General features: G+C 51.3%; 1 protein-coding gene and 1 long non-coding RNA gene across 6 annotated transcripts; one reads left to right on the forward strand and one right to left on the reverse strand.

Moving 5' to 3' along the window:
• Positions 1-9,016: 9,016 nt before the first annotated feature.
• LOC143435222 (uncharacterized) lies at positions 9,017-14,490 on the reverse strand. 5 transcript variants are annotated; one of them, XR_013105345.1, is made up of 5 exons: positions 14,338-14,490; positions 14,114-14,256; positions 12,230-12,328; positions 11,649-11,793; positions 9,017-11,460 (listed from the first exon to the last, which is right to left on the reverse strand). It is a non-coding gene; the product is annotated as an uncharacterized LOC143435222 (long non-coding RNA). The 5 variants fall into 5 exon arrangements; XR_013105346.1 differs by lacking the exons at positions 14,114-14,256; positions 14,338-14,490 and adding an exon at positions 13,255-13,378; XR_013105343.1 differs by lacking the exons at positions 14,114-14,256; positions 14,338-14,490 and adding an exon at positions 13,134-13,260.
• Vars1 (valyl-tRNA synthetase 1) lies at positions 12,988-27,714 on the forward strand. Its single transcript, XM_034524037.2, has 29 exons — positions 12,988-13,125; positions 13,306-13,724; positions 15,667-15,801; positions 15,893-16,031; positions 16,168-16,292; positions 16,384-16,468; positions 16,673-16,773; positions 16,906-17,033; positions 20,362-20,526; positions 20,665-20,746; positions 21,048-21,167; positions 21,249-21,357; positions 21,438-21,623; positions 21,827-21,951; positions 22,035-22,138; positions 22,231-22,389; positions 22,472-22,562; positions 22,673-22,778; positions 22,866-22,936; positions 23,017-23,142; positions 23,407-23,511; positions 23,592-23,660; positions 23,762-23,840; positions 23,967-24,094; positions 24,399-24,554; positions 24,692-24,898; positions 26,446-26,557; positions 26,667-26,992; positions 27,573-27,714. Exons 2-29 carry the CDS (start codon positions 13,338-13,340, stop codon positions 27,639-27,641), a joined length of 3,795 nt encoding a protein of 1,264 aa, XP_034379928.1. The 5' UTR covers positions 12,988-13,125; positions 13,306-13,337; the 3' UTR covers positions 27,642-27,714.
• The last annotated feature ends 128 nt before the right edge of the window (positions 27,715-27,842 follow it).

Consider the following 27,842-nt stretch of genomic DNA (forward strand, 5'->3'; position numbering starts at 1 on the left):
CAGTGCCAACTCTGAGTGGCTCCTGGGTATCCTTGTAGGCATACATTGTTTGCAGCCTAGTTTAATAAACATCCAGCCTCTCCTCTAGCCCACCGCCCAACAGAGGTAGTGGAAGAGAAAACTTACTAGGATATGGGGAAGTGGACCTGTTCAGCAGTAGTTCTCTGGGGGGTGAGCTTGATCTCTGTCAGCAGTTTATTCCTGTAGCAAATACACAATATGAAACTGCAGCTGCACATAGTCCTTTCAGCCAGCAGACACCACACATAAACCAGCAGCTGCAGTCCAGTCTTAGCCAGTACACACCATGCAGGAACTAGCAGTCGTAGGTCAATCCTGAAGAAACCACAAGGCTTGCCAGCCAGCCTCAAACCACTAAAGCGGCATGCTGCCGAAAGAACCTCATGAGCAGTCCTTGGGTGAGTTTCTCCCAATGGCAGCATTACCACAAGTGGAGCTCAACAATGCTATGTGAGGTGAACCAATACCCAGCCTATCATTGGTGAAGAATAGCCAGGCGGAGTAAACCAAACATTCTCTCATGCTCCCCATGTCTGTGGGGTCATATTTACACTCCTTTGTTATGTGTCTACTATAGCAAGACATCCTTTCACCTGTGTGCAACTTTTTGTTTTGTTTTGTTTTGTTTTTCAAGACAGGGTTTCTCTGTGTAGCCCTGGCTGTCCTGGAACTCACTCTGTAGACCAGGATGGCCTCGAACTCAGAAATCTGCCTGCCTCTGCCTCCCAAGTGCTGGGATTAAAGGCCTGTGCCACCACTGCCCAGCGGAAAACAACATTTGACAGAACCGATTTTCCAAAGAAACCAGAAGTTTCTACTTCAGACACCTTAGAAGCAAACTCCCAATTGGAGGTTCTTCAGTGTCCCTCATCTTAGAGGTAGTATTGGGGTGCTGCCAGCTCTGGCACAACAAGCCTTTATGTTACTAGAACATCTTAAGTGCCATAATCTAGATGTCTGAAGTGTTTTAGGATTATCTGTAGTATACCTGAAGAGGCAAACACTGCTTGTCTCTAGCTATTTACTATACTACTTAACGTTGAAAACACCTACAGGAGGCTAAATACCTCTTATTTCTGTAATTAGCTAAACTAGTATCTACCATGATCACAGTTTGATTGATTACTAACTTGTATTTCTTAATTATCCTAAACAGTTTGTAATATAGTAACACTCTAGGATTTTAGAACTTTACATTAAATTTTTAAATGAGTTGCAGAGATACACTACCCTAAGCAAGAGGTGAAACATATATACAACATGATATAATAAAAATATAATCTTGAGGGCTGGAGAAATGTCGCACCCCGCTTGTCCAGCAAGGAAGACGCGACAAACCGGATCCTTCTCAACAGCCTTTATTGGAAGCGCTCTTTTAGGTTTCTGGGAGAGACTGACTCGAATGCCCAGAACGGGCTGCTTATATACCCCCAGCCCTGGGCGTGGCAAAGTGCATGGAGGTGTCCGATTGGTCAATTTGCAATGACTCATTAGCATACCCCACCAGGGAGGGGGTGATTGGCCAGGTTCGTGGTACCCTAGTGGTACCTCATTTGCATGCCCCATTTGGGAGGGGCTGGAGTCAAATTCCTAAGTGCACTGCGCATGCACAGTGCACTGATCGTTCTACCTGACCCGGCAGCCGCTTTTCAAAGCCGGCATGGCTGCCGCTTTTCAAAGCCGGCATGGCTGCCGCTTTGCCGCTTTTCAAGCTGACAGACCTGCGGTGCCTTCCAGCCATCAGGTCTGCATTAGGTCAGCTGCTTACAGAGAAATGGCTCAGCAGTTAAGAGCACTGACTGCTCTTCCAGAGGTCCTGAGTTCAATTCCCAGCAACCACATGGTGGCTCACAACTATCTGTAATGGGATCAGATGCCCTCTTCTGGTGTGTCTGAATGAGCATCAAGATATGAAAATACATACCCATGGAAAAATATTTGGCTTATTGATGCTCTCTAAAAGTAGATTTGATAATCTACCCTTTTATCCCATCATCCTTATATTTACCCCTTTTTCTCTTCATCCCCTCTCCTCCCCCTTCCCACTAACACTAGATAGGAGAGAAAGGAGAAAAGAGAGAGATCCCCAAATCTAATCTTTACTGTGTTTCCTGGTTGACCAAGACCATTAACAATTTGTGACCAATCCCCCGTAAACAATGACAAATATCCATCACCCAGCAAATGAACAAAAACCACCCATTTCACCTCTTAGGGATGACAGCGTTGTTCTCTTAAAATTACTTCTGCCTGTCTAAAGACAACAGCATTTTTTGAGGACCTTAAGAAAATTGGGACATTGCTTTGTTTAAGCAGGAGAAAGGTATCCAACTTTATAAGTATATTTGGATTCTATAACCAAACTGTAATAGGAATTTCCATCCATGCCATATGAAAAGATGGCATGTAGTAATAATTCCCAAGGACTCGGGAGCCAACAAGCCATGCAGAGCCATATCTGAGCCAGTCCCAGAGCCGCTCCCATGGAGTCACTCATGTTTCCTATTTTGTTACTTTCTTCATGTCCACAGCCAAGACTCAGGTCTCCCCCCATCAAATGTAATCTTTATTAATTCTGGAAGACTCACAGACTGTTCTGGAGGAACAGCTATTCATTTCCCATTGAAACAAAAGCATAGTCTCTCAAACAACACATTTCCTGGCTTCCATTCTGAAGTTAACACATCATAGTTAGGGTTTCTGTTGCCCTGAAGAGATACCATAACCAAGACAACTCTTATTATAAACAAACTAAAAAAAAAAATATTTAATCGGGGCTAGTTTACAGTTCAGAGGTTCAGTCTATTATGTTGGGAAGCACAGCAGCATACAGGCTGACTTCCTGCTGGGGGAGCTGAGAGTTCTACATCTTGATCTGAAGGCAGCCAAGAGGAGACTGTCTTCTACAGGCTGCCAGGATGAGGTCTTTGTTCCACACTGGGTGAAGATTGAGCACTAGGAGACCTCAAAGTTACAGTGACACATGTCCTACAAGGCCACACCTCCTAACAGTGCCACTTCCCAGGGGCCAAGCGTATTCAAACCACTGTAACATCCTTAAAATATATGAGCTGGTTTAACTCAATAGTTTTTTTTTTTTTTTTTTTTTTTTGGTTTTTCGAGACAGGGTTTCTCTGTGTAGCCCAGGCTGTCCTGGAACTCACTCTGTAGACCAGGCTGGCCTCGAACTCAGAAATTCGCCTGCCTCTGCCTCCCAAGTGCTGGGATTAAAGTCAATAGTTCTTTTCCACGACCCAGTGTCTCTCAGATGTTGGTTTTTCTGTTTATCATCAGCATTAGAAAAAATTAAACTTCATAGAGCACTATGTAACCTGTCCCTGGGCGTCTCTGTTATTCCTTCCTGTTTACTAAGCATCTCTGTAAAGTGTGATCAGATCTTTGTATAACTGCCTGCCATGTAGGACTGTGTGCGCCTACACTATGTTGTAATATGCAAACACGGCTTCAATTTACTAGAGACAAAAGCCGGAGCAATGTCAGAGTCTTATGTTTTACAGGTACCCTCATAATAGCCATAACTTCTTATAAATGTGTAACTACAGAATTAGCCTTTTTAGACTTAAAGCAATTGCCTAATGAAATCCTGAATATGTGTCTATAGTATGGAACACATACTTTAATTTTCTAAACTCTGGAAAAATGAAATATACTCATTTGCCAAATTTCTTTCTTTTTTGTTTGTTTGTTTGTTTTGTTTGTTTTTTGTTTTTTCAAGACAAGGTTTCTCTGTGTAGCCCTGGCTGTCCTGGCACTCACTCTGTAGACCAGGCTGGCCTGGAACTCAGAAATCCGCCTGCCTCTGCCTCCCAAGTGCTGGGATTAAAGGCGTGCGCCACCATTGCTGGGCTTGGGTTTTCTTTTTTTTTTTTTTTTTTTTTTTTTTTTTTTGGTTTTTCGAGACAAGGTTTCTCTGTGGTGCTTGGGTTTTCTTAAAACCTTTGGAGGTTACTCTTGTAGTAAAGTTACATGATAAGTATGAGATGCAGTATCAGCTATATTTTTAATCCATGTATCTACTACTGCTAATCTTGGCTTTCAAGGCCTAATCGCCTGTCTGCATGCAGAATTAGCATTTTTTTTTTAAGTAAAAGATTTGACTAATACTTACCTAGCTTCTGAATTGACTACTCTTATTTATATCTGAAGTCAATCTTTGTAAAATATCAGTGAATGTTCCTTTGGACCTTATATAATTTTAGTAAACAGGTCAGACCCTTTTTTCTGTTTCTTCTACCTTGTCCCAAGCACTTAAAGCTACAGTACGCCACAGCACCAAGGTGTGTCGTCATATTCAACCTGCGTTTGTACCTCAGCATACTGACCTCCACCTAGCATCTGACTGTCACCACCAGCCCTATTTCTGTTCTCTTGGCTTCTCTTATCATAATCACCACTGTGACTGAGAACCTGCTTCTAATATTGCTTTTGTCATATTTCCAGTCTTGGGGGAATCACTCTGTTTTGAACTGCCCAAGAATTTACTATCTTTCACATATGGTGGATATATACCATATGAAATGAAGACTTTTTAAAATTCCTTTAAATCCAGCATTTCTATAGCATGCCATCCAAATTCTTCATAACCTCGCGGGTGCCTATCATCTGTGCTATTTGTCGTATAGTAGCCGGATAAGCAAAACTTGGTTGTCTAACAACTTTTGACTGACCTTCAGTTTCATATGGTGGCACAACAGGCCCGAGTCTTAATTCCTCTAAGTATCTTTCTCACTCTCTTTCTAGTGTTTCTTCTAAGGCTTGTCTCTTATGAAGATGCTTTTCATAATTTTATTTTCTTTTCTGTATTCTCTCTTTTCGAGGGCACTCTGGTCAAATATGAAATAACACAATGATAGCAATCATAATCCATATTGAGCCAATCTCAATGAAGTCATCTATTCATCTTTTCCCTAATGCTATTATGGTATTTTCCAATTCTCATGTGGCTTATTCTTTTTTTAAGATTTATTTATTTTATGTCTGTGAGTACACTGTTGCTGTCTTCAGACACACCAGAAGAGGGCATCAGATCCCATTACAGGTGGTTACGAGCCACCATGTGGTTGCTGGGAATTGAACTCCGGACCTCTGGAAGAGCAGTCAGTGCTCTTAACCACTGAGCCATCTCTCCAGCCCCAGTTTATTCTTCTTAATATTACTTAACTCTCTTTAAGGACTTCCCAGGTATCTTACCAAGTCTGATGACTTGTCAGCTACTCCATGGTTTCTACATGTTGTAAGGGTCCATGAATCGCTAGAAGACTTCATACTCAAGTAGTGTGCAAAATAAAAGAGTTTATTCTGCAGAAACAGCCAGTATACAGGAATCAACTGTTATAGAAATATTTAATCCTAACCTGGGGTTTTGGAGCAAGTGGAACTGTTACCAAACTGAAAAAACTGGGAGGGCCAAGCACATTAAGGAACTCTGGCAATTCTCAAGATTGAAAATGGAAGGCATTTGAATCTACTCACAATCAGGTTCTTGTCCTGGAGCATGTGACCGAAACGCCCCACTAAGAGGACCATGGCAACTGGTCATGTAGCATAGGAACCCAGAGTCCTCCATGCTAAAGAGGTATCTAGATAGGTCCCAGGGTTTAGCCAATAAGGTTCCCTTCCTGGGCATCCCTTCCTACAAAAGGTATTTAATCTCTCATCAACCCCGAGTATGCACCCTTTTCACCATGAATAAATAATCTGGACAAGCAAGGGCTGCCTCCTTCCTCAAAGATGGTCATGGGGGAAAGCCTCAGTCATACCAAGCTATGCCTAAGTCTGCTGCAGAAGGCCTCTCCACACTTCTAGAGCTAAGCTGTTCTCCCCCACCTCACCCCCCAGGGCTCATCTCAGGTCCTCCACCCTGATTCTCAACTCTGCACAGTTCCCAGCAGCATCTCGGTGCCCAGGAATTTGAGAACCACTGGCTGGGGCCCATATCTTAGGCTGTGTTTCATCAGGTGGTGTGTAGGAGGCGTCACTTGAACCTGGAATCCCAAAGGGAAGAAAGGAATGTAGCCAAGTGCCTCTGCGTCACCTCCCCAAGCAGCCGACCAACACCCCAGCAGAGAAGCCAAGAGCAGACCCACAGGGGCTTGTGCCCCACCTTCGAGCGTTTAGTTCCCTGATAAAAGAAACAAGCTATTTATAACAAGCCTTAATCAGCACAAGAGCTGGGCAGACGTCTATCCACTACACTAGCATGTATACCTCCCAGCCTACAATGCCATTATATAATCTGCCATGTTTCCGTCTACGCTGCTCTTAACTCCAATTAGCCAATGCACATGGCCATCATTTTACAACTCGCCTAATCCATGGCTACTTCCTCCTCCTTCACCTTCTTATCTCCCTTCTGCTTCTCTTCCAACCACAAACTCAGGAACCCTAAACCCCACCCACATCTCTTCTGCCTGGCTACTGATTGTCATCAGCATCTTCATTCACCAATGAGAAGTAACTTGGGGTCAAAATCACATAACACCACTTGGGTCTACAGTGCAGATTCTCGTTTCCGGAGCAACCAGGTCTTGCAGGGCTGGGAGTAAGTGTTACAAAGCAGAGCAAGACCAAAGCTCAATAGTCCATCATCCATATAAAATGGCAACCACAAAGAGACTGCAGGCTTTCTTTTCCTTTTAAAGCCAATTAGAAGATTTCCAACTGTGGTTAGGTAACTTACATGAGGATTGTTTGGTTTCATAGTGAGGGGTATCCGTCTATACGTTGAAGGAGGAAGCATCCTTTCATGGGGGCTTTCTTCAAATTGGCTTTAGCTATCCCACCCCCAGTTGTCAGGGCGGCTGCTGATTGGCTGCCCATTCTTTATGGTTTTTCTGAGTCTATGGCAGCCTGTCTTAAAATGGAGTAAGTTAGGCCCCCTCACTCCCACCTTTAGTTAAGAGTCCATCTCAAAACACTGAGCAGAATCCAAGGGTTGGTATTTTAATATGAGCTGGACGTTGGAGACCTGGTCCTTGATGAATCCATCAGGGGGTGAATAAGACAGAGCTTGAATGCCACAGCAAGTATGACCAGGACCAAGGATCTAGACAGAGTTGAAACAATTGTAATAAAAAAAAAAAAAAACTGAGGTCTTCTTTTGAACAATGAGGCAATTGACTTTCTTACAATCCCTGATTGATTGACATAGACACAGCATCTTTCTCCCAGAGCTTTACACAGTCCACCGTGTTGTAAGGATTAGAAGTTTTATTCCTGCTGATTTTGTTTTTTTGTTGTTGTTGTTGTTGTTTTGTTTTTGTTTTTTGTTTTGTTTTTTTTATTTTTTGAGACAGGGTTTCTCTGTATAGCCCTGGCTGTCCTGGAACTCACTCTGTAGACCAGGCTGGCCTCGAACTCAGAAATCCGCCTGCCTCTGCCTCCCAAGTGCTGGGATTAAAGGCATGCGCCACCACTGCCCGGCCATTCCTGCTGATTTTGAAGAGCGGCCTCTTCCCTCAGAGAAGTTAATGAGGTTTTGAAGTTGGGTAAGGATTTCTCTAGTTCAATTAAATTTGCACCTATGGCAGAGCTTAACGCTTTATAATCCTCATCTTTGAGGTTGAAGGCTGACTGGATCTCAGCAACAGTAGCCCGCTTCACTCGGCTGGGAGTGGGTATAGTCTGGTCCCCATCTCATCAGAGTAATGAAGAATTCTAGGGGCAAACTGGAGCAGTACGCAAAAACCATCTGTGAGGTTAAGGGCCTGGGTGTGGATGCAAAGGGTCAGCCCAGTAGTATATCACACCATGTACTGATGAGGGGTATGATGTAAGCATCCCTGTCTGGGGCTTCCTGGGTGCTATTACACAAATGTCTATGGGTGTGGGGTATTGTCCCAATGCAGAGTCCTTTAATTACCTCTAAGGTTAGATTTCCTTTACCTGGATGTTGCCAACAACAGTCCTTGTTGTTGGTAGAGGTGGTATAGTTTCCAGGAATGGCTATTCCTTCATAATAGGGTGGCTGGGCATCCAAGCAGAGCCAATATTTATTTGTAAGCTCTGGCTGTTAAGTGGCCCAAAGCAAGTCCCATGACCTAGACTGGGGTCCAAGTTCCTGAGAAATGGGGACTGAGTCCAACAGGAGGCAGGGCCAGATTAGGGCCTAAAGGCATCCTCTGTCTGGACCAGATCCCTTGGGCAGAGAGTTGAATCATAAACATTACTCCATAGTCATATCCAGATACATACAATCTTAGTCCCCATGTGTTTCCTGTTTCCCATCCCATACTTTCTTTTCCCTTGGGGGTAAACTGGACTACAATGGGGTTACAGTTAGAGGAACATGGCCCACCAAGACCATTTGCATAGAACTTGGGTTGCAATCCATACTCCCATCCTTGGGATTCTGATCCAGGGCCCCTTTGGACCTTGATAAGGTCATTTTTTATCAGTGGCGTCCAGGAGATGGACCCAGTGGATCACAACCCCAATGTGCACATAAGCATGACTGGTCCTCCACGTGTAGCTGTCTGCCATGGAGACCTCCCCCATCCAGGGCAGATATAGAAGGGGGCTCTTTGAAGCTCACTGCGCTGAGCTGGATGTTGAGATCTCCATATAAGGCTCGGGGGACTCCAGGTCCCACCTGCTAGTACACATAGATTAAAAAAAACGAGATCAGGAAACCAAGTTCCAATGGAGTCAAGGTGGAAGGTTGAGTTGATTACAGCCCCTGGATCTGTGTTAGTTATAACTCAAGTGAGGTTGTGGAGTTCACAGGGGATAGATCTAGTTTGGACCACAGCTATAGAAATAAGTAGAGTCAAGGTCTGCAGCTTCAGGGGATCTCGTGGATATGGTTGGAGTCTCCATCCTGTCTGGAGCACACTTGGCAGCATTCCCGTAGTTAACTACAGAGTTGTTGGGTCGACTCTGTCCTGCAGGTTTGACATAGGAATGGTGTGCATGTAAGACCCAGAGCCCTGGTTCTTAAGTCCAGGATGTCCCTCCCTTGAGACACAGAGACAGATTTTTGCAACAAGCAAGATGTTTATTGATTGATCCAGTGTGCTGGGGCCATCTTGCAATGGGAGCGGAGGTGACCCGGAAGAAGAAAAGCACTCACGTTTTATACTTTTTCAGACTATAGGTTTTAGGTAACAGCATGAGTCATTACCTCTCATTGGTGGGGCTCACTGTCCTTTGTATTCATTGGTGGCCCATGGTGAGAAGATTCCCTGGCCCATGCGTGAGCTCAATGGAAAATCCCAGCCATCTGGGGGTTGTTCATCCAATTTTCACATTCCCCTCTTTTTCTTGGGGGATGTTTCAATCTTGAAATCATCTGTCATACCTCATTCTGGCTTAGCCCTTGATATTGCTGTCTTAACATCATGACATGTACTGTGCTAATTCGTTCTCTAATAAAAGTGAGCAAACGATTTAACATACAAGGCCCCAAAGTCAGTAAAAGCAATAAAATCACTAATGGTCCTGTAATGACAGAAATTAAAGTGGTAAGCCAGGGGGAAGAGTTAAACCTTGATTCAAACCATCCCTGGTGTTGTTCTCTTTCTTTCTTTCTGCTAGTCCTCTGACCCTTGCCATGGGGTCTTTTATTACCCCCGAATGGTCTATATAAAAGCAACATTCTTCTCTGAAGGCCACACAAAGGCCTCCTTGCTGGAGGAACAAGAGAGCAAGGCCTCTTCTGTTTTGGAGTACTATTTCCGACAAGGAGGTCAGAGATTCCCGAAGCTCTGAGATAGTTTTCTAGTTCTTGAATATTTGCATCTATGGCAGCCTGCAAGCTCCTGAAGTTTTGATCACGTATGACCAGGGCAGAGGCCTCCATGGCAGCGCCTTCCGCTCTTAGTCCTAGTCCTAATAAGGTGGAGAGCATGATGACGATGGGTTCTCTCTTAGTTCTTAGTGACCCGCTATCCCAATGGGACAAAAGTTCTTCATAAGGGTGGTAAATAAGTCTAGGGAATAACTGTACTAGAACACAGAAGTCTTGGGTATCTCTCAAGACTTGTAAATTGACACAAGGAGTGAGTCCAGAGGAGCAGGCCCACCACCCCTCTGTGGGTGGCAAGAGGTACCCCCTGTCCAGAGGGGTAGGCAAAGTTTGGTTACAGAGGAATTTCTGTGAGGGGGGGATTTTTCCTATACACGTTCCCTGTCCAGTTACTGCGGACAAGGTGAGCCTGACATTTTGTCCCTGTTGCCATCTACATTGGTGGATATCTTCTGTTTGATTGACAGTCCTTGTAAATGCTATGCCTTCATAGTATGGGGGAGCCATATTATAACAGAGCCAGCACAACTCTGTTGCTTTGGGGTTGGTAGCATTAAGGACTTTAAAGGCCTCTTTAACTAAGTTAGACAGACGGGAGTCTTCTCTGAGGGGCTTGATGGTGGGTGTGACTGTTTTTAATGGTTTAGGAGAAGTGGCCAGCTCTCGAGGTTTGGGTTGGGGCCTGACAGGGCTTAAAACTGAGTTGGGCCCAAGAGAGGTGTAAAGAATCTCTTCCCATAATTTAATGGTGAAGATTACTCCTTCGTCGTGCTCGCTGAGGTAGAATCTGAGGCCCCACACATAGCCTTTTACCCAATCTGTGGCCTTTTTTCCCTTTTCAGTGAAAGTGATGTGGAGTGGGTGACACCAATCCCACTTACATTCTTCCACTGTAAAGTCACCCCCTGGCTGATAAAGTTTGAGGGAATAATTAGCAGCTACCCTGATATAGTCCCAGCTCGAAGAAGGATTCCAAGATGCCTGCCCCGAGGTCTCACAACCCCAACTTTTACAATAGTAATCAAGTTTACCTCCACACTTAGGGTCAAGGTTCCTGGGCCGGTGGAGCCCAGGGCAGACATAAAATTCTTGGGTTCGGAGCAGACTTCTCCAGTGACCATTAAAACAACCCCCCTATGCACGTCTCCGATGTGTCCATTCGTCTGAAGCACAAGTCACAGGTACCTTCTGAGAATCTGAGTGTCCCTCTAAGTCCCAGCCTGAGGCCCCGACAGCCAGTCTGCAGATGTCAGGGAACAGGTCTGGCCACCACTGGTTAGGCGTGGTGACCTTAGACGTGCTCCACACCACATCTCCCGCGTCATTTATTACCATCCATGTTAAGTTACGAGGTTGGTGGGGGCTGGCACTGGTCTGGCCCAGGGAAAAAGAACTAAGATACAGTACCATTGTCAGGAGAAGGCGCTTCATTTCTAGTCTTCCTGATGACTTTTAATTTTAAGGGGTTCTTTGTGGTCTGGACCTTCCAGCCAAGTCCAGCCCTGTCTTCTTGTTCTATTGGAGTGGCAGGCTCAAGCGTCTGGGCTCGGTGTCACCACACATAGACCGAGTCTCTGACCTGGAATCAGTGGGGCGTCTCGGGGTCCCTGGCTTGTAGGCAGCTGGCAGCTGTGTCCACACCTCTTTCTGCACCACTTTGCAGCCCTTTTAACCTGCATATAAATTGTTATTACTATGACAGGTTGGTTCAATAATGTCCCCTAGGGCTCTTGTAGTCCACAACATCTACACACACCCCCCCAAGACTATTTCCGATCAGCAACCAAACCTAAATCAAACTCTCTAGCGGCCGCACAAATTCAAAGAGTTCAATGAGACACAACATAGACAACCGAGGTACCTGCTTGAACCATCAATGGAAAGGCCAAACCATCTGGTATTTTCTTGCAGGGTGGGGTGTTGTTCATCTAATTTTCACATGTACGGAATCACCTTCAATCAAGGTTCTACGGTTTGGTTGTATCTCGTGATCCAGACTTCATCACCTGGTTCGAAGCAAAGGTTAGGTGAGAGAACGGACTCAGATCGGCCCTATGTCTGCCAAATCCGGCCCTGTGAAGGGCCTGTAAACACTCCAGGAACTCCTGGTGCTTCAACTCTGCACGAACTGTCTACAGCTGGTGTGATTCTGTCAGATTTCTGATCCTGTCATGTGCTTTATTGCCTGGCGGTTTTCTGCCTGATTTCTCTTTCCGCGTACTTTTTAATAATACAAAGACAACTTTACACAGTACAGAAGAGATTATCCCAACAATAAAGCAATGGACTCTCAAAAGCCCCGCGAACTTAGTTCTCCCTCTAGCCTTATGGCTTTACTGGACCAACTGGAGTGCTTCTGACTTTAGGTCCCCTGCCCTTCCTTCACGTCGCTCCATCACCGGCCGTGAGCGCTCAGCACCTAGAGCCCTTTTCCTGTTTTACCTGGGTTAGATCTGAGGATCTCCCGCGAGTTGCCGGTGCACTCTGCTATTAAAGCCTGACACGGCCGGATTCCTTCATCACACCCAATCAGAACGCTTTCTAAAAGCGAAAGATAAATAAAAGATAAATACAAACCGGGCGGTGGTGGCGCACGCCTTTAATCCCTGCACTTGGGAGGCAGAGGCAGGCGGATTTCTGAGTTCGAGGCCAGCCTGGTCTACAGAGTGAGTTCCAGGACAGCCAGGGCTACACAGAGAAACCCTGTCTCGAAAAACCAAAAAAAAAAAAAAAAAGATAAATACAAATAAGCGACGTGGACCGCAGGTACGCCGGGGAATTGTTAACCTTTTATTCCCTACAGCAACAGCCAGGCCCAGCAGACAGGTACTGCTTGCAGCAGCCCCAGATCCTGCAGCTTGTCCTGCAGAAGGCAGGAGGCTGGGATCAACCGCGCGCTCCAGCCACCAGGGCTTTCCTATTTCCGCGCGCACCAGACACGAGGACCCCAGGCTGCCCGCGGCGGCGCCTGACCCGAGGACCCCGGGCTGCCCGCGGCGGCGCCTGACCCAGGCACCGGCTCGTCCCCGCGCGCGCTTTCCCGTCCCCTGCCGTGCGAGCCTCCCTTGTCCCTCCTTGTCCTGTCCGGCAGCGGTGGGCCGCGCAAGGACCCTCGGGATCGCGCACGCACAGGCGGGACCCGGCCGCCCAGCTAGGACCCGGGCCCGGAAACGCGCGCTGTCACAAAGGGGGACACGTGGGTGCCGCTGGTCGGGCCGCTCTCTCCCGCAGCCGGAGAGCTGCCTCTGTCGCCCGCCACCTCCTCCCCGGCCACCCTGTGGGGCCGCGGCCGTGGCCGGCTGAGGAGATCTCCCGGCCAAGTGTGATCGCCGCCTTTAGTACGTACACGCGGCGCGAACTCCCCTCTTACAACCCCGAGGGGGCGGGCGATCGGGGTCCCGCCTCCTCCTCCAGGCGCTGATCGCCGCTGCTCCCCTGGCATGGGGCCCGGCCCGGCGCCTGCGTACCTTGCAGCACGTGCTCACGTCCCCTCCTCAACCTGCCCGGTTTCTCCCCAGGTCACTCCACCGCGTTCGGACCCTGCTCAGCCATGTCCATCCTCTACGTCTCTCCTCACCCCGACGCCTTCCCCAGCCTCCGAGCCCTCATCGCTGCCCGCTACGGGGAAGCTGGTGACGGTCCCGGGTGGGGAGGTCCTCACCCCCGCATCTGCCTGCAGCCTCCCCCGAGCAGCCGGACTCCATTCCCCCCGCCTCGCCTGCCTGCCCTGGAGCAGGGGCCTGGCGGCCTGTGGGTGTGGGGGGCCCCGGCCGTAGCTCAGCTGCTGTGGCCAGCAGGACTGGGGGGACTCGGGGGCAGCCGGGCTGCTGTCCTGGTCCAACAGTGGGTCAGTTATGCCGACACGGAGCTCATACCAGCTGCCTGCGGGGCGACCCTGCCTGCCCTAGGACTCAGAGGTCCTGGTCAGGATCCCCAGGTGAGAGGGAAGAAGGGAGAAATTCTGACTAAACAAACAGGGTTGGGAAGAATCCCAAGGAAGGAAGTAGGTTGTCAGGAAGTGGAATCCCCGTTTGCCACTTGTAGTTACTTTGGGTACGCTTTAAATTCTTGAGCCTATGCCTGAGAATGCAAAGTGATGTAATCCCTTCCTCCGGGGATGCAATTGAAGAGAGCCTGGGAGCGTGTTTTTGGTGTTTTCACTTTTGGTTTTGGAGTGTGTGTGTGTGTCTTTCTTTAAACAAGGTCTTACTCTCCAGGCATTTCCAAGTCTCTGATGGTCTTTGGGTTTTTGTTGCCATGATAAAAACAACATGACCAAAAGCGCCTTGGGAAAGAAAGGGTTTATTTTAGGCTCTTGGGTTGTACCTCCATCACTGAAGGAAGTCAGGCCAGTGACTGGAAGCAGAAACAAGCCGAGGCCATGCAAGACGGATACTTCCTGGCTGGCTTTCCACTGCTTATTCAGCCCGCTTTCTTGTTTTGCCAGAGGTGGGATCGCCTACAATGGACTACCCACCACATAATCATTAGTTAAGAAAACGTCCCCACAGACTTACCTACAGGCCAGTCTGGTGAGGACATTTTCCCACCTGAGTTTCCCTCTTCCCACAGGCTTGTGTGAAGTTGACAAGGTTGCAGATGTGACAGGGATGCCAGATGTGAGCTGTAGGAAAGACTGGGGAGAGAGGAATTGTTAGTAGGAGTCAGGGGAGCTGAAGGAGGGAAGGGAGAGGACAGATTGTTTCTGTGAGTCCTCCCAGGGTAGACCTGTGCCTTACTTAAGGGAAAGCTCCGCCCCGGAAGGGCAGGGAGTGCTTGGTGGATAGAGTCACTTCAGTGGGGGAATGAACTGTACAGACCCTGGCTGGCTTCTCCATATCCCGACGGGCTAATAGAGATGCTCATTTCTGTGTTCCCGCGGGGTAGTGCTTCCTATGTTTGCCCGTTTGTGCTGTTCTTGGTGGAATCTATTTGTTGATGCTCAGATCTGGCAGTCTTGCTTCATGTGTTTCCTTGGACATATAAACTTAAGTGCTTAGTGGTGACTTAGTGGATAAATTACACACCCACGAAATACTTGTATGTATTTGATTTTTATTTTATGTTTATTAGTGTTTTGCTTGTGTGTGTGTGTACGCGCGTATGTGTGTATGTATGTACACGTACGTACAGTTGTGTGCCTAGTGCCCAAGGAGTCTGGGGCCGTGTAACCAGGTGTTGTCTGTAGCTGGGTTTACAGACTGTTGTGCACACCATGTGAGTACCAGGAACCAAACTTGAGGCCTCTGTAAGAGCAACCAGTGTTCTCAGCACTGATCTATGCCGTCTACCTCTTCAGCCCTATAATGTGTATATTTTGGGGGCCTCCTGAATGCTAAATACTCTTCCACTGAACTTTCAGCCAGACACAGTTTTGTTGTTGCTTTGAGACAGGGTCTTAACTATGTAGCCTTAATTGAAATGGGACTGGTGAAGAGTGGGCTAGCTTTAAAGGCAGATCCCCCTGCCCTTGCCTTCTGAGAACTAGGATTAAAGGCATGCAGCACCACACCCGGGAGAACTATTTTATAATGACCATTTGAATGGGGAAGGAAGTAGCCTGAGAGCTGGCCGCCAGTGGCTTGTTAGGGAAGGTCATGGGCAGGGTGGAGCAGTGGCTCCTTACCTTGGACCCTTCTGAGGGGGGTCGAGTGACCCTTTCCCAGGGGTCGCCTAAGAAAACCATTGGAAGACAGATATTTATATTAGGGTTCATTACTGTAGCAAGGTTACAGTTGTGAAGTAGCAACAAAAACAGTTTTTATGGTGAGGGGATTAGCACAACCTGAGGAACTGTATTCAAGGGTCTCAGCATTAGGTTGAGAGCCACTGAGATAGAAGCATGCAAGCCGTGTCTTGTCCCTTTCCTTTCCTATTAGGCTGCCCTTGGGGCCCTGAGCAAGGCTTTGAACCCCTTGGAGGAGTGGCTTCGGCTGCACACCTACCTGGCTGGGGATGCCCCCACCCTGGCGGACGTAGCTGCTGTGACAGCCTTACTGCTGCCCTTCCGATATGTGAGTCACTGGAGCTTGGGGAGGGAAACGTGCATGCCCGTCAGACTCTGTTACACGATGGCTACGATTGGTTCGGTTTGGTTTCTCTCAGGTTCTGGACCCTCCTGCCCGCCGGATCTGGGGTAATGTGACTCGCTGGTTTAACACTTGTGTCAGGCAACCGGAATTCCGGGCTGTGCTGGGAGAAGTAGCCCTGTACTCAGGGGCCAGGTCTGTCACTCAACAGCCAGGTGAGGAGGATGGGAGACAGCAGAGGGGACAAGGGCCCCTTTTAGAAATCCTTCATTGGGCGTGAAGGCTGTGGGAGGCAGTGTGCACAGAGGGTCCCCAGCAGCCTTGAGTCTGAATGTCCGCGCCTCTCTTCAGGCTCTGAGGTCACTGCACCCCAAAAGACAGCAGCTCAGCTCAAGAAAGAGGCAAAGAAACGGGAGAAACTAGAGAAATTCCAGCAGAAGCAGAAGACACAGCAGCAGCAGCCCCCACACGGAGAGGTAGGAGGGCCAAGGGCTGACTGAGCAGGAGTGGGTGGGGCCTTGTTGAGGTGGCTCATGTTTGGGTCTGTGTCTTCTTCCTTCTGAACAGAAGAAGCCAAAACCAGAGAAGAAGGAGAAGCGGGACCCTGGGGTCATTACTTATGACCTCCCTACCCCACCTGGGGAGAAGAAAGGTAGAGGCTGGGGAAGGGCCTAGCCCTGGCTACTGATTTCTCTGTTCCTCTTTGCTGTGTGTGTCCTGGTCTACCCTGCTTAGTGAGGGAGTGTTAGCAGAACAGCCTTAGGCCTGTCCTGTGGGGAGAATGGCAGACGCCTGTTCCTTCTACTCTAACCTGAGTCTCTCTGGCTTCACTGAGCCCTCTTCCCCTTCCTCCCAGATGTTAGTGGCCCCATGCCTGACTCCTACAGCCCTCAGTATGTGGAGGCAGCCTGGTACCCTTGGTGGGAACGGCAGGGCTTCTTCAAGCCAGAGTATGGGGTGAGTGTTACTGCTGCCCAGGCCCAGAGGGGCTGGAGGTGGAGAAGGGTAGGACTCGAGACCTGTTGCTGGGACGGGGCCACTGGAGGATGCCATAGGCTTTAGCATTTGCCCCTCCTTCTCTACCACCAGCGTCCTAGTGTGTCCGCACCAAATCCCCGAGGTGTCTTCATGATGTGCATCCCACCCCCCAACGTGACAGGCTCCCTGCACCTGGGCCACGCGCTCACCAACGCCATCCAGGACTCCCTGACTCGATGGTGAGCTCCTGCTTGCACCTCCAGCCGGTGCCCTCTGCCCTGGTTGGCTCCATGCCCTCCGCTGACTAGGCTCACTCTGCCATGTTGGCCCTGCCTGGCCCCTCAGATGTGGCTGCCTGCTTGCTCCCCTCTGAGCGGTCAGAGTCTGTCCTAGTCAGGTAATCTGTCTGTGCAGCTGACTTCCGCAGGTTCCTTCTCCCATCCGTCTGTTTCCCGAGAAGAACATTAGATCCCCTTTGTTGCAGTGCTGAGGTTTGGGCCCGTGGCCTGTATACACTGAGCTTGTAATCTACCACAGAACCTCACCGTTGGTCTGCGGCAACAGTCCTTTGGATTTTACCGAAGACTTGACTTCTTGTTGAAACATACATCTCCTTGGTCTTCTTGCTCAGACTTCCCTTCCAGAATGGAGTCCTTGATTATTACCACTCATAGTCCATCTTTCCAGGACTGTCCTAGCTGTCTGTGTGCACCCACACAGTTGTATGACTCTGTTCTTTCCAGGATACATACACGAGGTCTTTGGATGCTGAGGGGGAAGTAGTTTTTGTTGTTTTCAAGACATGGTCTTACTATGTAGGTTTCCCTCTGCTGTCCTGGAAAGGACTCTATAGACAAGGCTGGCCTTGAACTCACAGAGATCCATCTTCCTTGGCTTCCTGAGGGAAGGTGGTTGTTATTCTAGACCAATCTTCCTTTCTACGTATTTTATTCTCATAGTTTTACTTAAGTTATATGTGTGCATTTGTGTGGGTGTGTGCACATGCGTGCAGAAGCCGAGGATGTTGGAGGCTCCTGGAGCGGAAGTTATGGGTGTTTGTGAGCTGCCTGATGTGGAACTGGGAGTTGAACTCTGGTCCTTTGGAAAAGCAGCGTACATTCTTAATAATCACCGCTCCATCTCCACCGCCACAGCCCCTCTTCCTTCCTTTCCTTTCCTTTCCTTTCCTTTCCTTTCCTTTCCTTTCCTTTTTTTTAATAGGAAAGATTTAAATTTAACCAGCAGAGGTTGTAACTCCGAGTTGGAGAAGTGGCTCAGCAGTTAAGAACCCTGGCTGCTCTTGTAGAGTTCCTGGGTTCGGATCCTAGAGTCACCCATATGTGACTCGTCAGGCATCCTCTGCAGGCACATACAGACACCCATTCATAAAATTAAAACAGCTATACAGCCAGGTGTAAAGGCAAGGCTGGCAGGAACGTGGCCAGTTCAAGTCAAGCTATGTGACGCCATATCTCAAAAGCAAACACAAAAAGTTGTTCCTCAGCTGTTTTCTAATATTCAGTCGTTTCTCGTGGACATGTTTGCTTGTGCTTGTATGCAGACTGACTTCATTTTTTTTTCTTTTTTTAATTTAAATTTTTCCTTAAAAATTAATTTTATGTATATAGGTACACTGTCCCTGTCTGAAGACACACCAGAAGAGGGCATCAGATCCCATTACAGATGGTTGTGAGCCACCATGTGGTTGCTGGGAATTGAACTCAGGACCTCTGGAAGAGTAGTCAGTGCTCTTAATTGCTGAGCCATCTCTCCAGCCCCTAATTTGAATTTTTATTTTTATTTTATTTTATTTATTTATTTATTTATTTGGTTTTTTCGAGACAGGGTTTCTCTGTGTAGCCCTGGCTGTCCAGGAACTCACTCTGTAGACCAGGCTGGCCTCGAACTCAGAAATCCGCCTGCCTCTGCCTCCCAAGTGCTGGGATTAAAGGCGTGCACCACCACCGCCCGGCCTTGAATTTTTATTAAACATGTGAATACTATTTTATATATATGTGTGTATATGTATCTGTGCACCACGTGTGAGCTTTGTACAGAGGCCAGAGGAGGGAATTGGATCCCTTGGAACTATAATTACAGACATTTGTGAGCCACTATGTGAGTGCTGGGCTTTGAACCTGGGTCCCCTGACAAGCAGTCAGTGCTCTCTTAACTGTTTCTTGAGTTGAGGCCTTATGTGTTGGCTAGATTAGCCTGTGGCTCTTGGCTTAGCAACCCTCTTCCTGTTCTCAGTAGCTGGACCTGCAGGTGCATGCCCTGGAGTCCAGCTCCTGATTGACTTCCCTGTCCGTCTTGTCTTCTGTATCATATGTACTAGTGGTTTGCCTGCGTTTATGCCTGGGTACCACTTTGTCCTCAGGCATTCATAAGGATAACTTCTTGCTATCTATAAGAGATTGGACTTGCTACAATCCCTTTCCACAGAAACTCTGAGTATCGTGTGATAAGCAGGCATGAACACAATACTGTATTGTATATGGATCATGGTCCGTGAACATGCAGGGAGCTGTGGAGATGGCTCAGTGGATAAAGCACTTGCTGCAGAACTCTGCGAACCTGAGTTTGAATCCACAGTGCCTAAGTAAAGCTGAGTGCACATCTGTTATCCCAGAAGCACCGAGGAGCAATGGAAGCTTGTCCCAGCTGTGCTTGTTACCGTGGTTAACGAGAGACCACAGCTCTAGGTGGAAGATGGGGACTCAGGCCTCAGTTTACCCTCTGGCTTTCACATGCACACACGTGCACACATAAGAAATAAAACCTGCGTTTTATAGATGTCCTCTTCAGTCTCTTCCAGTCTTCTCTAAGTCACTTCTAACTTTTCTTAGAAGTTCTGGTTTGGCTTTTCAGTACTTTTTGTGTTTCTGGCCTTTTTGGCAGATGGGAACATTGCGACGGCTCTCCTGTGTCTGTAGTCCTAGGTGGCTTGGAACTTATAGACATCCACTTGCCTCTGCCTCGGTTGCTGGGATTCGCTGAGGCTGCCACCCCAGCATGTAGCACTTTCTTACTGGTGCACGACGTTTCCTATCGTTGCCCTCCCTTACCGCCTGTCTGTCTGTCTGTCTGTCTGTGTGCCTCCCTCGTGCTCACCTCCCTCTTTTGTTGTTGTGAACCAGCGAGCCGAGTGAAGGTTTGCCAATTATTCTGCTGAAGAACGTGTCTGTGCTTCCTCTGCAGTCACTACCTGGGGATCCAGAGAGGCGTGTGCCCCTCCCAGTTCTGTCTTCTCTGTCAGGCACTTTAATGTGTGACATGAGGAGTTAGGAGCAGGACCTCGTGAGCAATCTGCCTGGGTCGCCATGGATGCAGTTTGCTTCTGTCTGTGGCTTTCTTCCTAGGGCCATCTTGTGCTTAGCTCCTCTGTTCTTTTTACAGACTGTTCTGCTGGGCTTCAACTCCTTTCTCATTGCCTGACTTTAGAATGAGAAGGTTTCAATCCATCCCTTTCTTAAGCCCCCATGAACCCCTCTGGCAGTTACCTGAGACCATTGGTGTCAGGACCGACTATCATGGCTCACCATCTGGCCCTCTTGCCTCCCGCAGGCACCGTATGCGCGGGGAGACCACCCTGTGGAACCCGGGCTGCGACCATGCAGGCATTGCCACCCAGGTGGTGGTGGAAAAGAAACTCTGGAAAGAGCGGGGTCTGAACCGGCACGAGCTGGGCCGAGAAGCCTTTCTTCAGGAGGTCTGGAAGTGGAAAGCCGAGTGAGTACAGCAGCCCCATAGATGCTCCACCCCTGGCCGAAGTGGGAAACTTGTCACCTTCAGAGGGAAAAGTGAGTCTCTCACTACCCACCACCCACCCGTGGCCCAAAGCTTATCCTGGACTCTGTCTACTTCCAGGAAGGGTGACAGGATTTACCACCAATTAAAGAAACTTGGCAGCTCCTTGGACTGGGATCGAGCCTGCTTCACCATGGATCCTGTATGAGGCAGAACCTTGGGGTGGGGCGGGGGTGCTCCGTGGGTGGGCTTCCTTCTACCAGGAGCGTAGCCCAGACCCTAGCTGCCAGGTCCCTGCTGTCCCAGCATCAAGGCTCACAGCCTGCCCTGGTGCTCCCATAGCCACTCTCAGACAAGGAGCTGTCCTAAGGGTTCTGTGCTGGTGTAGGACTCTAGGACAGGCCTGGTGGGTTCCCTCGACCTCCGCTGCCTTGGGTATCGTCCTTGGCCTCCAGGCACCAAGATTTCTCTGACCTCTGACTTCCGTTATCTTCCCACCCTAGAAATTGTCAGCAGCTGTGACAGAGGCTTTTGTCAGGCTCCATGAAGAAGGGGTCATCTACCGCAGCACTCGCCTGGTCAACTGGTCCTGCACCCTCAACTCTGCCATCTCTGACATCGAGGTATGCCTCTGCCCACAGCTCGGCTCCCTCTAGTCTTCCCCAGCCTGGCCCGGCCCACTTCTTTAAACACCCATCTCACAGGTGGATAAGAAGGAACTGACAGGCCGCACCCTGCTCTCTGTGCCTGGCTACAAGGAGAAGGTGGAGTTTGGGGTCCTCGTGTCCTTTGCCTACAAGGTCCAAGGCTCAGGTGGGAGCTAAGGACACCAGGATGTGGGCTGGGGATGGGAGGAGGAGGGAGCTCAGACACAGAGCCTTCTGTCACCCCAGACAGCGACGAGGAGGTGGTGGTGGCAACAACTCGGGTTGAGACCATGCTAGGAGACGTGGCTGTAGCCGTGAACCCCAAAGACCCCAGATACCAGCACTTAAAGGGGAAGTGTGTCGTCCATCCGTTCTTGTCCCGGAGCCTTCCAGTCGTCTTCGATGACTTTGTGGACATGGAGTTTGGCACAGGTGAGCAGCGACCATGGCCTGTTGGGAGAAAAGACTAAACATTTATCTTCAGTCCGGTTAGGCAGGACTGGGGCTGGATAGAAGAAACGGTGCATATTAAGGAGCAGACAGCAGAGTGGTCTGGGAGACACACCCTTGTGCACAAGAGGTGTGGGAGGGAATCCCAGCATGCAGTGAACCCTGGCACGCCCTGTGTCCTCCAGGTGCCGTGAAGATCACCCCGGCCCATGACCAGAATGACTATGAGGTTGGCCAGCGACACCGGCTCGAGGCTATTAGCATCATGGACTCAAAGGGGGCCCTGGTCAATGTTCCTCCCCCTTTCCTGGTGAGGATGTCTGGACTGTGGGGACCTGCATGGGAGGTGGAAAGTTACTTGGGCATTGCTGTGATGAGGCCTTTTTTACCCAGGGCCTGCCCAGGTTTGAGGCCAGAAAGGCTGTGCTGGCAGCACTGAAGGAACTCGGCCTATTCCGAGGCGTCAAGGACAACCCCATGGTGGTGCCACTTTGCAAGTGAGACTGGGGACGGGCGCACACGGGGAAGGTGGGGTTCCTCTGGGTGCTCCTCACAAGGCCTCCTCTCCATGACCCTCTTCCTTCTGCAGCCGCTCCAAGGATGTGGTGGAGCCTCTGCTAAAGCCTCAGTGGTACGTGCGCTGTGGGGAGATGGCCCAGGCCGCCAGTGCTGCTGTGACCCGGGGTGACCTCCGTATCCTGCCTGAGGCCCACCAGCGGACGTGGCATTCTTGGATGGACAACATCCGGTGTGTATGGCCCCTGGGTGGGGAGGACGGCCAGCTGAGGGACACAGACTGAGCACCCTGACTGACCCCTTGCTGTTTGTAGAGACTGGTGCATCTCTCGGCAACTGTGGTGGGGCCACCGAATCCCTGCCTACTTTGTCACCGTCCATGACCCAGCAGTACCCCCTGGGGAGGTAAGAAAGGCTATAGCTAGATGTTGCAAGGCTGTGGTTTATTGGGCCCTTGGTTGGCAGAGGGGTATGGGGAAAGTAAAGGAAGCCTTTTTGATAACCCTCTCTGTTAGGACCCTGATGGGCGGTACTGGGTAAGCGGACGCACTGAAGCAGAGGCCCGAGAGAAGGCAGCACGGGAGTTTGGAGTGTCCCCTGACAAGATCAGCCTTCAGCAAGGCAGGGATGGGCATGGAGGATGGGGACAGTTGGGATTCTGTCCTTCTATTCCCGCCCTTCTAATCTCTGACCTTTGGCTTCTTCCAGATGACGATGTGTTGGACACCTGGTTCTCATCTGGTCTCTTTCCCTTCTCCATCTTTGGCTGGCCCAATCAGGTAGGTATGCTCCTAGAGTGAAGAGGGAGGGGCCCTGAAGGGAACGCTTGGCTCACCTGCATACCCTTGTCCTCCCGCAGTCAGAAGACCTCAGTGTGTTCTACCCTGGGACCCTGCTGGAGACAGGCCATGATATCCTCTTCTTCTGGGTGGCCCGGATGGTCATGCTCGGTCTGAAACTCACTGGGAAGCTGCCCTTCAGAGAGGTGTGAAGATGGCTAGCCCTGCCCCTGTGTCTCCTTACCTGCCTTCCTGGGTGGCTGTTGGCTAACATTAGCTTTGGTGGGTCTGGTCCAGGGCTTCCTCTTCCTGAGCAGGGGCCACTTGTCAGACATACTAAGACTCCTAGCCAGTAGGGCCCCTAGGAACCAGGTGGGTAGACTGGGGAGAGCCATCAGGATTGGGAGAATCGTGGCCTCACTGTTCGTCACACTGTGTGCCCTACTGTTTGTCATACTGTGCGCCCCCAGGTCTATCTCCATGCAATCGTGCGTGATGCTCATGGCAGGAAGATGAGCAAGTCTCTTGGCAATGTCATCGACCCCCTGGATGTCATCCATGGAGTTTCTTTACAGGTGGGGCACTCAGTGGGTCAGCTAGGATCAGCTTTGCAGCTGTGGCTGGAACGGTCTGACTCCTCCCATCTCCTCCCTAGGGCCTCCATGACCAACTACTGAACAGCAACCTGGATCCCAGTGAGGTGGAGAAAGCCAAAGAAGGACAGGTAAGGGGTGGGCTGCAGCAGCTGGGCAGGTGTGGGGGTGCCTCAGGTGGGCTGCAGCAGCTGGGCAGCCTGATCACCCTGTTCCTCTGCATCCTCTGTAGAGGGCCGACTTTCCAGCGGGGATTCCCGAGTGTGGCACTGATGCCCTACGCTTTGGACTTTGTGCCTACACGTCCCAAGGTATGGTCTCCTGTCCTCCCTCAGTTGCCTGTTGTCTTCCTTGAGGCAGGTGCTCTCCTGTCCCTTGGGCCTTCAGAGGCCCTCTTTGAGAGGAAGAATGGGGTGGAATCACTCATCCTCCCCTAGGTCGAGACATCAATCTGGACGTGAACAGAATCCTGGGGTACCGTCACTTCTGCAACAAACTCTGGAATGCCACCAAGTTTGCCCTGCGCGGCCTTGGGAAGGGCTTTGTGCCCTCACCAACCTCTAAGGTGAGGATCTGCTTGGTGGCCGTTGTTGACAGCACACATGCCCACACAGGCTGAACCTCCCGTCCTCAAGTGTCAAGCATAGTCTCAGTGTGCCAAGACTGAAGCTGCTGTCCCCTGAGGATCCTCCTTTAGTCTGGGGACAGACGTGTGGAGGTTGATGACTGATAGGCAGTGGGGCTGGGCCTGTCCTTTCTCCCAGCATTGATTGGACAGCTCGGGTCCCTGAGGAATGCGGATTCTTCTGTGTCCCACTCTACTCCTGTGGGATGTGGTGGCCCACTGGCTGGCATTTCTCTTCCCCAAGCCTAAAGGGCGTGAGAGCCTGGTGGACCGCTGGATCCGCAGCCGGCTGGCAGAGGCCGTGAGGCTCAGCAATGAAGGCTTCCAGGCTTACGACTTTGCAGCCATCACCACCGCCCAGTACAGCTTTTGGCTCTATGAGCTCTGTGACGTCTACTTGGTGAGCAGCAGGGACGGGGCCTGAGCACCTGTAGCTCTGACCTCGGCCCTGAGGCTTGAGTCACCTTTTGTTTTCCTAGTCCTCATGGGGGCGAGGGCTCCAGGTGGGACCTGACCCTGAGCCTTCTCCCTCCCTAGGAGTGCCTAAAACCCGTGCTGAATGGAGTGGACCCGGTGGCAGCAGAGTGTGCTCGGCAGAGCCTCTACACCTGCCTGGACGTCGGCCTACGGCTGCTCTCACCCTTCATGCCCTTTGTCACAGAGGAGCTGTTCCAGAGGCTGCCCCGGCGGACACCAGAAGCTCCTGCTAGCCTCTGTGTCACCCCCTACCCAGAGCCCTCAGAGGTATGAGGTGTGGCCTGGACACATACTGCTGCCCTCCCAAGCAGTCCCTTTACCCCAACTCTGCTTTACAGTGCTCCCCCTTTTCTCCACTCTGCCTCACAGTGCTCCTCTTTCCCCCACTCTGCCTCATAGTACTCCTCCCTTTTCCCCCACTCTGCCTGACAGTGCTCCCCTTCCCCCCACTCTGCCTGACAGTGCTCCCCTTCCCCCCACTCTGCCTCACAGTGCTCCCCTTTCCCCCCACTCTGCCTCACAGTGCTCCCCTTTCCCCCACTCTGCCTCACAGTGCTCCCCTTCCCCCCACTCCGCCTCACAGTGCTCTCCTTTCCCCCCCACTCTGCCTCACAGTGCTCCCCTTTCCCCCACTCTGCCTCACAGTGCTCCCCTTCCCCCCACTCCGCCTCACAGTGCTCTCCTTTCCCCCCCACTCTGCCTCACAGTGCTCCCCTTCCCCCCACTCTGCCTCACAGTGCTCCCCTTCCCCCCACTCCGCCTCACAGTGCTCTCCTTTCCCCCCCACTCTGCCTCACAGTGCTCCCCTTTCCCCCACTCTGCCTCACAGTGCTCCCCTTCCCCCCACTCCGCCTCACAGTGCTCTCCTTTCCCCCCCACTCTGCCTCACAGTGCTCCCCTTCCCCCCACTCTGCCTCACAGTGCTCCCCTTCCCCCCACTCTGCCTCACAGTGCTCCTCCCTTTTCCCCCACTCTGCCTCACAGTGCTCCCCTTCCCCCCCACTCTGCCTCACAGTGCTCCCCTTCCCCCCACTCTGCCTCACAATGCTCCCCTTCCCCCACTCTGCCTCACAGTACTCTTCCCTTTTCCCCCCACTCTGCCTCACAGTGCTCCCCTCCCCCCACTCTGCCTCACAGTGCTCCCTTTCCCCCCACTCTGCCTCACAGTGCTCCCTTTCCCCCCACTCTGCCTCACAGTGCTCCCCTCCCCCCACTCTGCCTCACAGTGCTCCTCCCTTTTCCCCCACTCTGCCTCACAGTGCTCCCCACCCCCCACTCTGCCTCACAGTGCTCCCCTCCCCCACTCTGCCTCACAGTGCTCCCCTCCCCCCACTCTGCCTCACAGTGCTCCCTTTCCCCCCACTCTGCCTCACAGTGCTCCCCTCCCCCCACTCTGCCTCACAGTGCTCCCCTCCCCCCACTCTGCCTCACAGTGCTCCCTTTCCCCCCACTCTGCCTCACAGTGCTCCCCTCCCCCCACTCTGCCTCACAGTGCTCCCCTTCTCCCACTCTGCCTCACAGTGCTCCCCTCCCCCCACTCTGCCTCACAGTGCTCCCTTTCCCCCCACTCTGCCTCACAGTGCTCCCCTCCCCCCACTCTGCCTCACAGTGCTCCCCTTCTCCCACTCTGCCTCACAGTGCTCCCCTCCCCCCACTCTGCCTCACAGTGCTCCCTTTCCCCCCACTCTGCCTCACAGTGCTCTCCTCCCCCCACTCTGCCTCACAGTGCTCCCCTCCCCCCACTCTGCCTCACAGTGCTCCCTTTCCCCCCACTCTGCCTCACAGTGCTCCCCTCCCCCCACTCTGCCTCACAGTGCTCCTGGAAGGACCCTGAAGCTGAAGCTGCCCTTGAGCTGGCTCTGAGCATCACTCGAGCTGTACGCTCCCTGCGTGCCGACTACAACCTGACCCGGACCAGGCCGGACTGTAAGCCTCGGGCCCCGTGTCCACCTATCTCCCTGTCCTCCGGGGCCCCTTGGGGAACCCAGGGCCTGATTGTAGCCAGACTCCACTTTTCTCCCTCCTCGCTTGACAGGTTTCTTGGAAGTAGCTGATGAGGCCACAGGTGCGGTGGCCTCGGCAGTGTCGGGCTACGTGCAGGCCCTGGCCAGTGCGGGGGTGGTGGCTGTCCTGGCCCTGGGAGCTCCGGCACCACAGGGCTGTGCTGTGGCTGTGGCTTCAGACCGCTGCTCCATCCACCTGCAGCTGCAGGGCCTAGTGGACCCTGCCCGGGAGCTGGGCAAGCTGCAGGCCAAGCGAAGTGAGGCCCAGCGACAGGCTCAGCGGCTCCAGGAGCGCCGTGCGGCCTCTGGCTACTCAGCAAAGGTGCCCCTTGAGGTCCAGGAGGCAGATGAAGCGAAGGTGTGTGGTGGTGGAGGTGGTGGTGGTATCCCAACATCAGCTGCTTCTGTCATGCCCCGGCTCTCAGCAAGCCCAGCTGCTAGGACCCTGGAACTCCTGTGGCAGTCAGGAACCCCAAGTATAGTGCCTGCTCCTGCTTAACTGCCTAGGCTCACTCAGAACGTCCATTTGTCTCCTGGTGTGGAACTCCCAAAGACCCGTGCCTCTAGGGTCTTCCAAGGAGGCCCAGCTCGTGGGAGGGAGCACCAGCTACACTGAGTGCTCACTCTCAGGCCCTGAGTGAGGTTACCTTTTCACCTCAGAGTGAGGGTAGTATGTGGCCAGGCAGCCTGTGGGCTTCTCCACAGGCGGGTTCCCGGGAGGGGTTATGTGTGTGCCCCAAGGCTCTGTGTCACCGGGACAGGAGCACTCCAGAGGAGGCTCTTGATGGAAGCGTGGGATGTGCTGCAGAGAGGCCCTGCCACCATGCTACCCTAACTTCCGCTCATCCTCACCCATCTCACCAACCTGGGCTCCTCTGCTCTGGGTGTCGGGTCTCCTTGGGCCTGTGTCATCACCATGTACCCCTTTGTACCCCTAGTTGCAACAGACAGAGGCGGAGCTCAGGAAGGTGGATGAGGCCATCGCCCTGTTCCAGAAGATGCTGTGACCCCCCCAGTTCTAACCCTCAGCCCCCAGTGTTCCACCAACAGGGATGGCAGCAATAAAATATTTTGCCAACATTTTCTGTTGTCTGTGTGGTGTGGGCAGGGGTGTGCAGAGGCCTGGCCTGGGAGTTCCCAGGAGCAGCAGGAGGGCTGCCGGCTCCAGCCAGGCCCTGGGTCCTGGTGGGCAGAGGGATGCGTCTGTC

This window comes from Arvicanthis niloticus, chromosome 20 (assembly GCF_011762505.2).
Source record: "Arvicanthis niloticus isolate mArvNil1 chromosome 20, mArvNil1.pat.X, whole genome shotgun sequence".
In the NCBI taxonomy this organism is placed as follows: domain Eukaryota; kingdom Metazoa; phylum Chordata; class Mammalia; order Rodentia; family Muridae; genus Arvicanthis; species Arvicanthis niloticus.

What these genes read in the sequence shown, in the direction of transcription:
- Vars1 (XM_034524037.2), top strand. Translation starts at nt 13,338, where the DNA reads ATGTCCATCCTCTACGTCTCTCCTCACCCCGACGCCTTCCCCAGCCTC. An exon ending in ATGGTGGTGCCACTTTGCAA is followed by an intron (nt 22,139 to 22,230) that starts GTGAGACTGGGG and finishes TTCCTTCTGCAG; the next exon opens with CCGCTCCAAGGATGTGGTGG. An exon ending in TCTTTGGCTGGCCCAATCAG is followed by an intron (nt 22,937 to 23,016) that starts GTAGGTATGCTC and finishes GTCCTCCCGCAG; the next exon opens with TCAGAAGACCTCAGTGTGTT.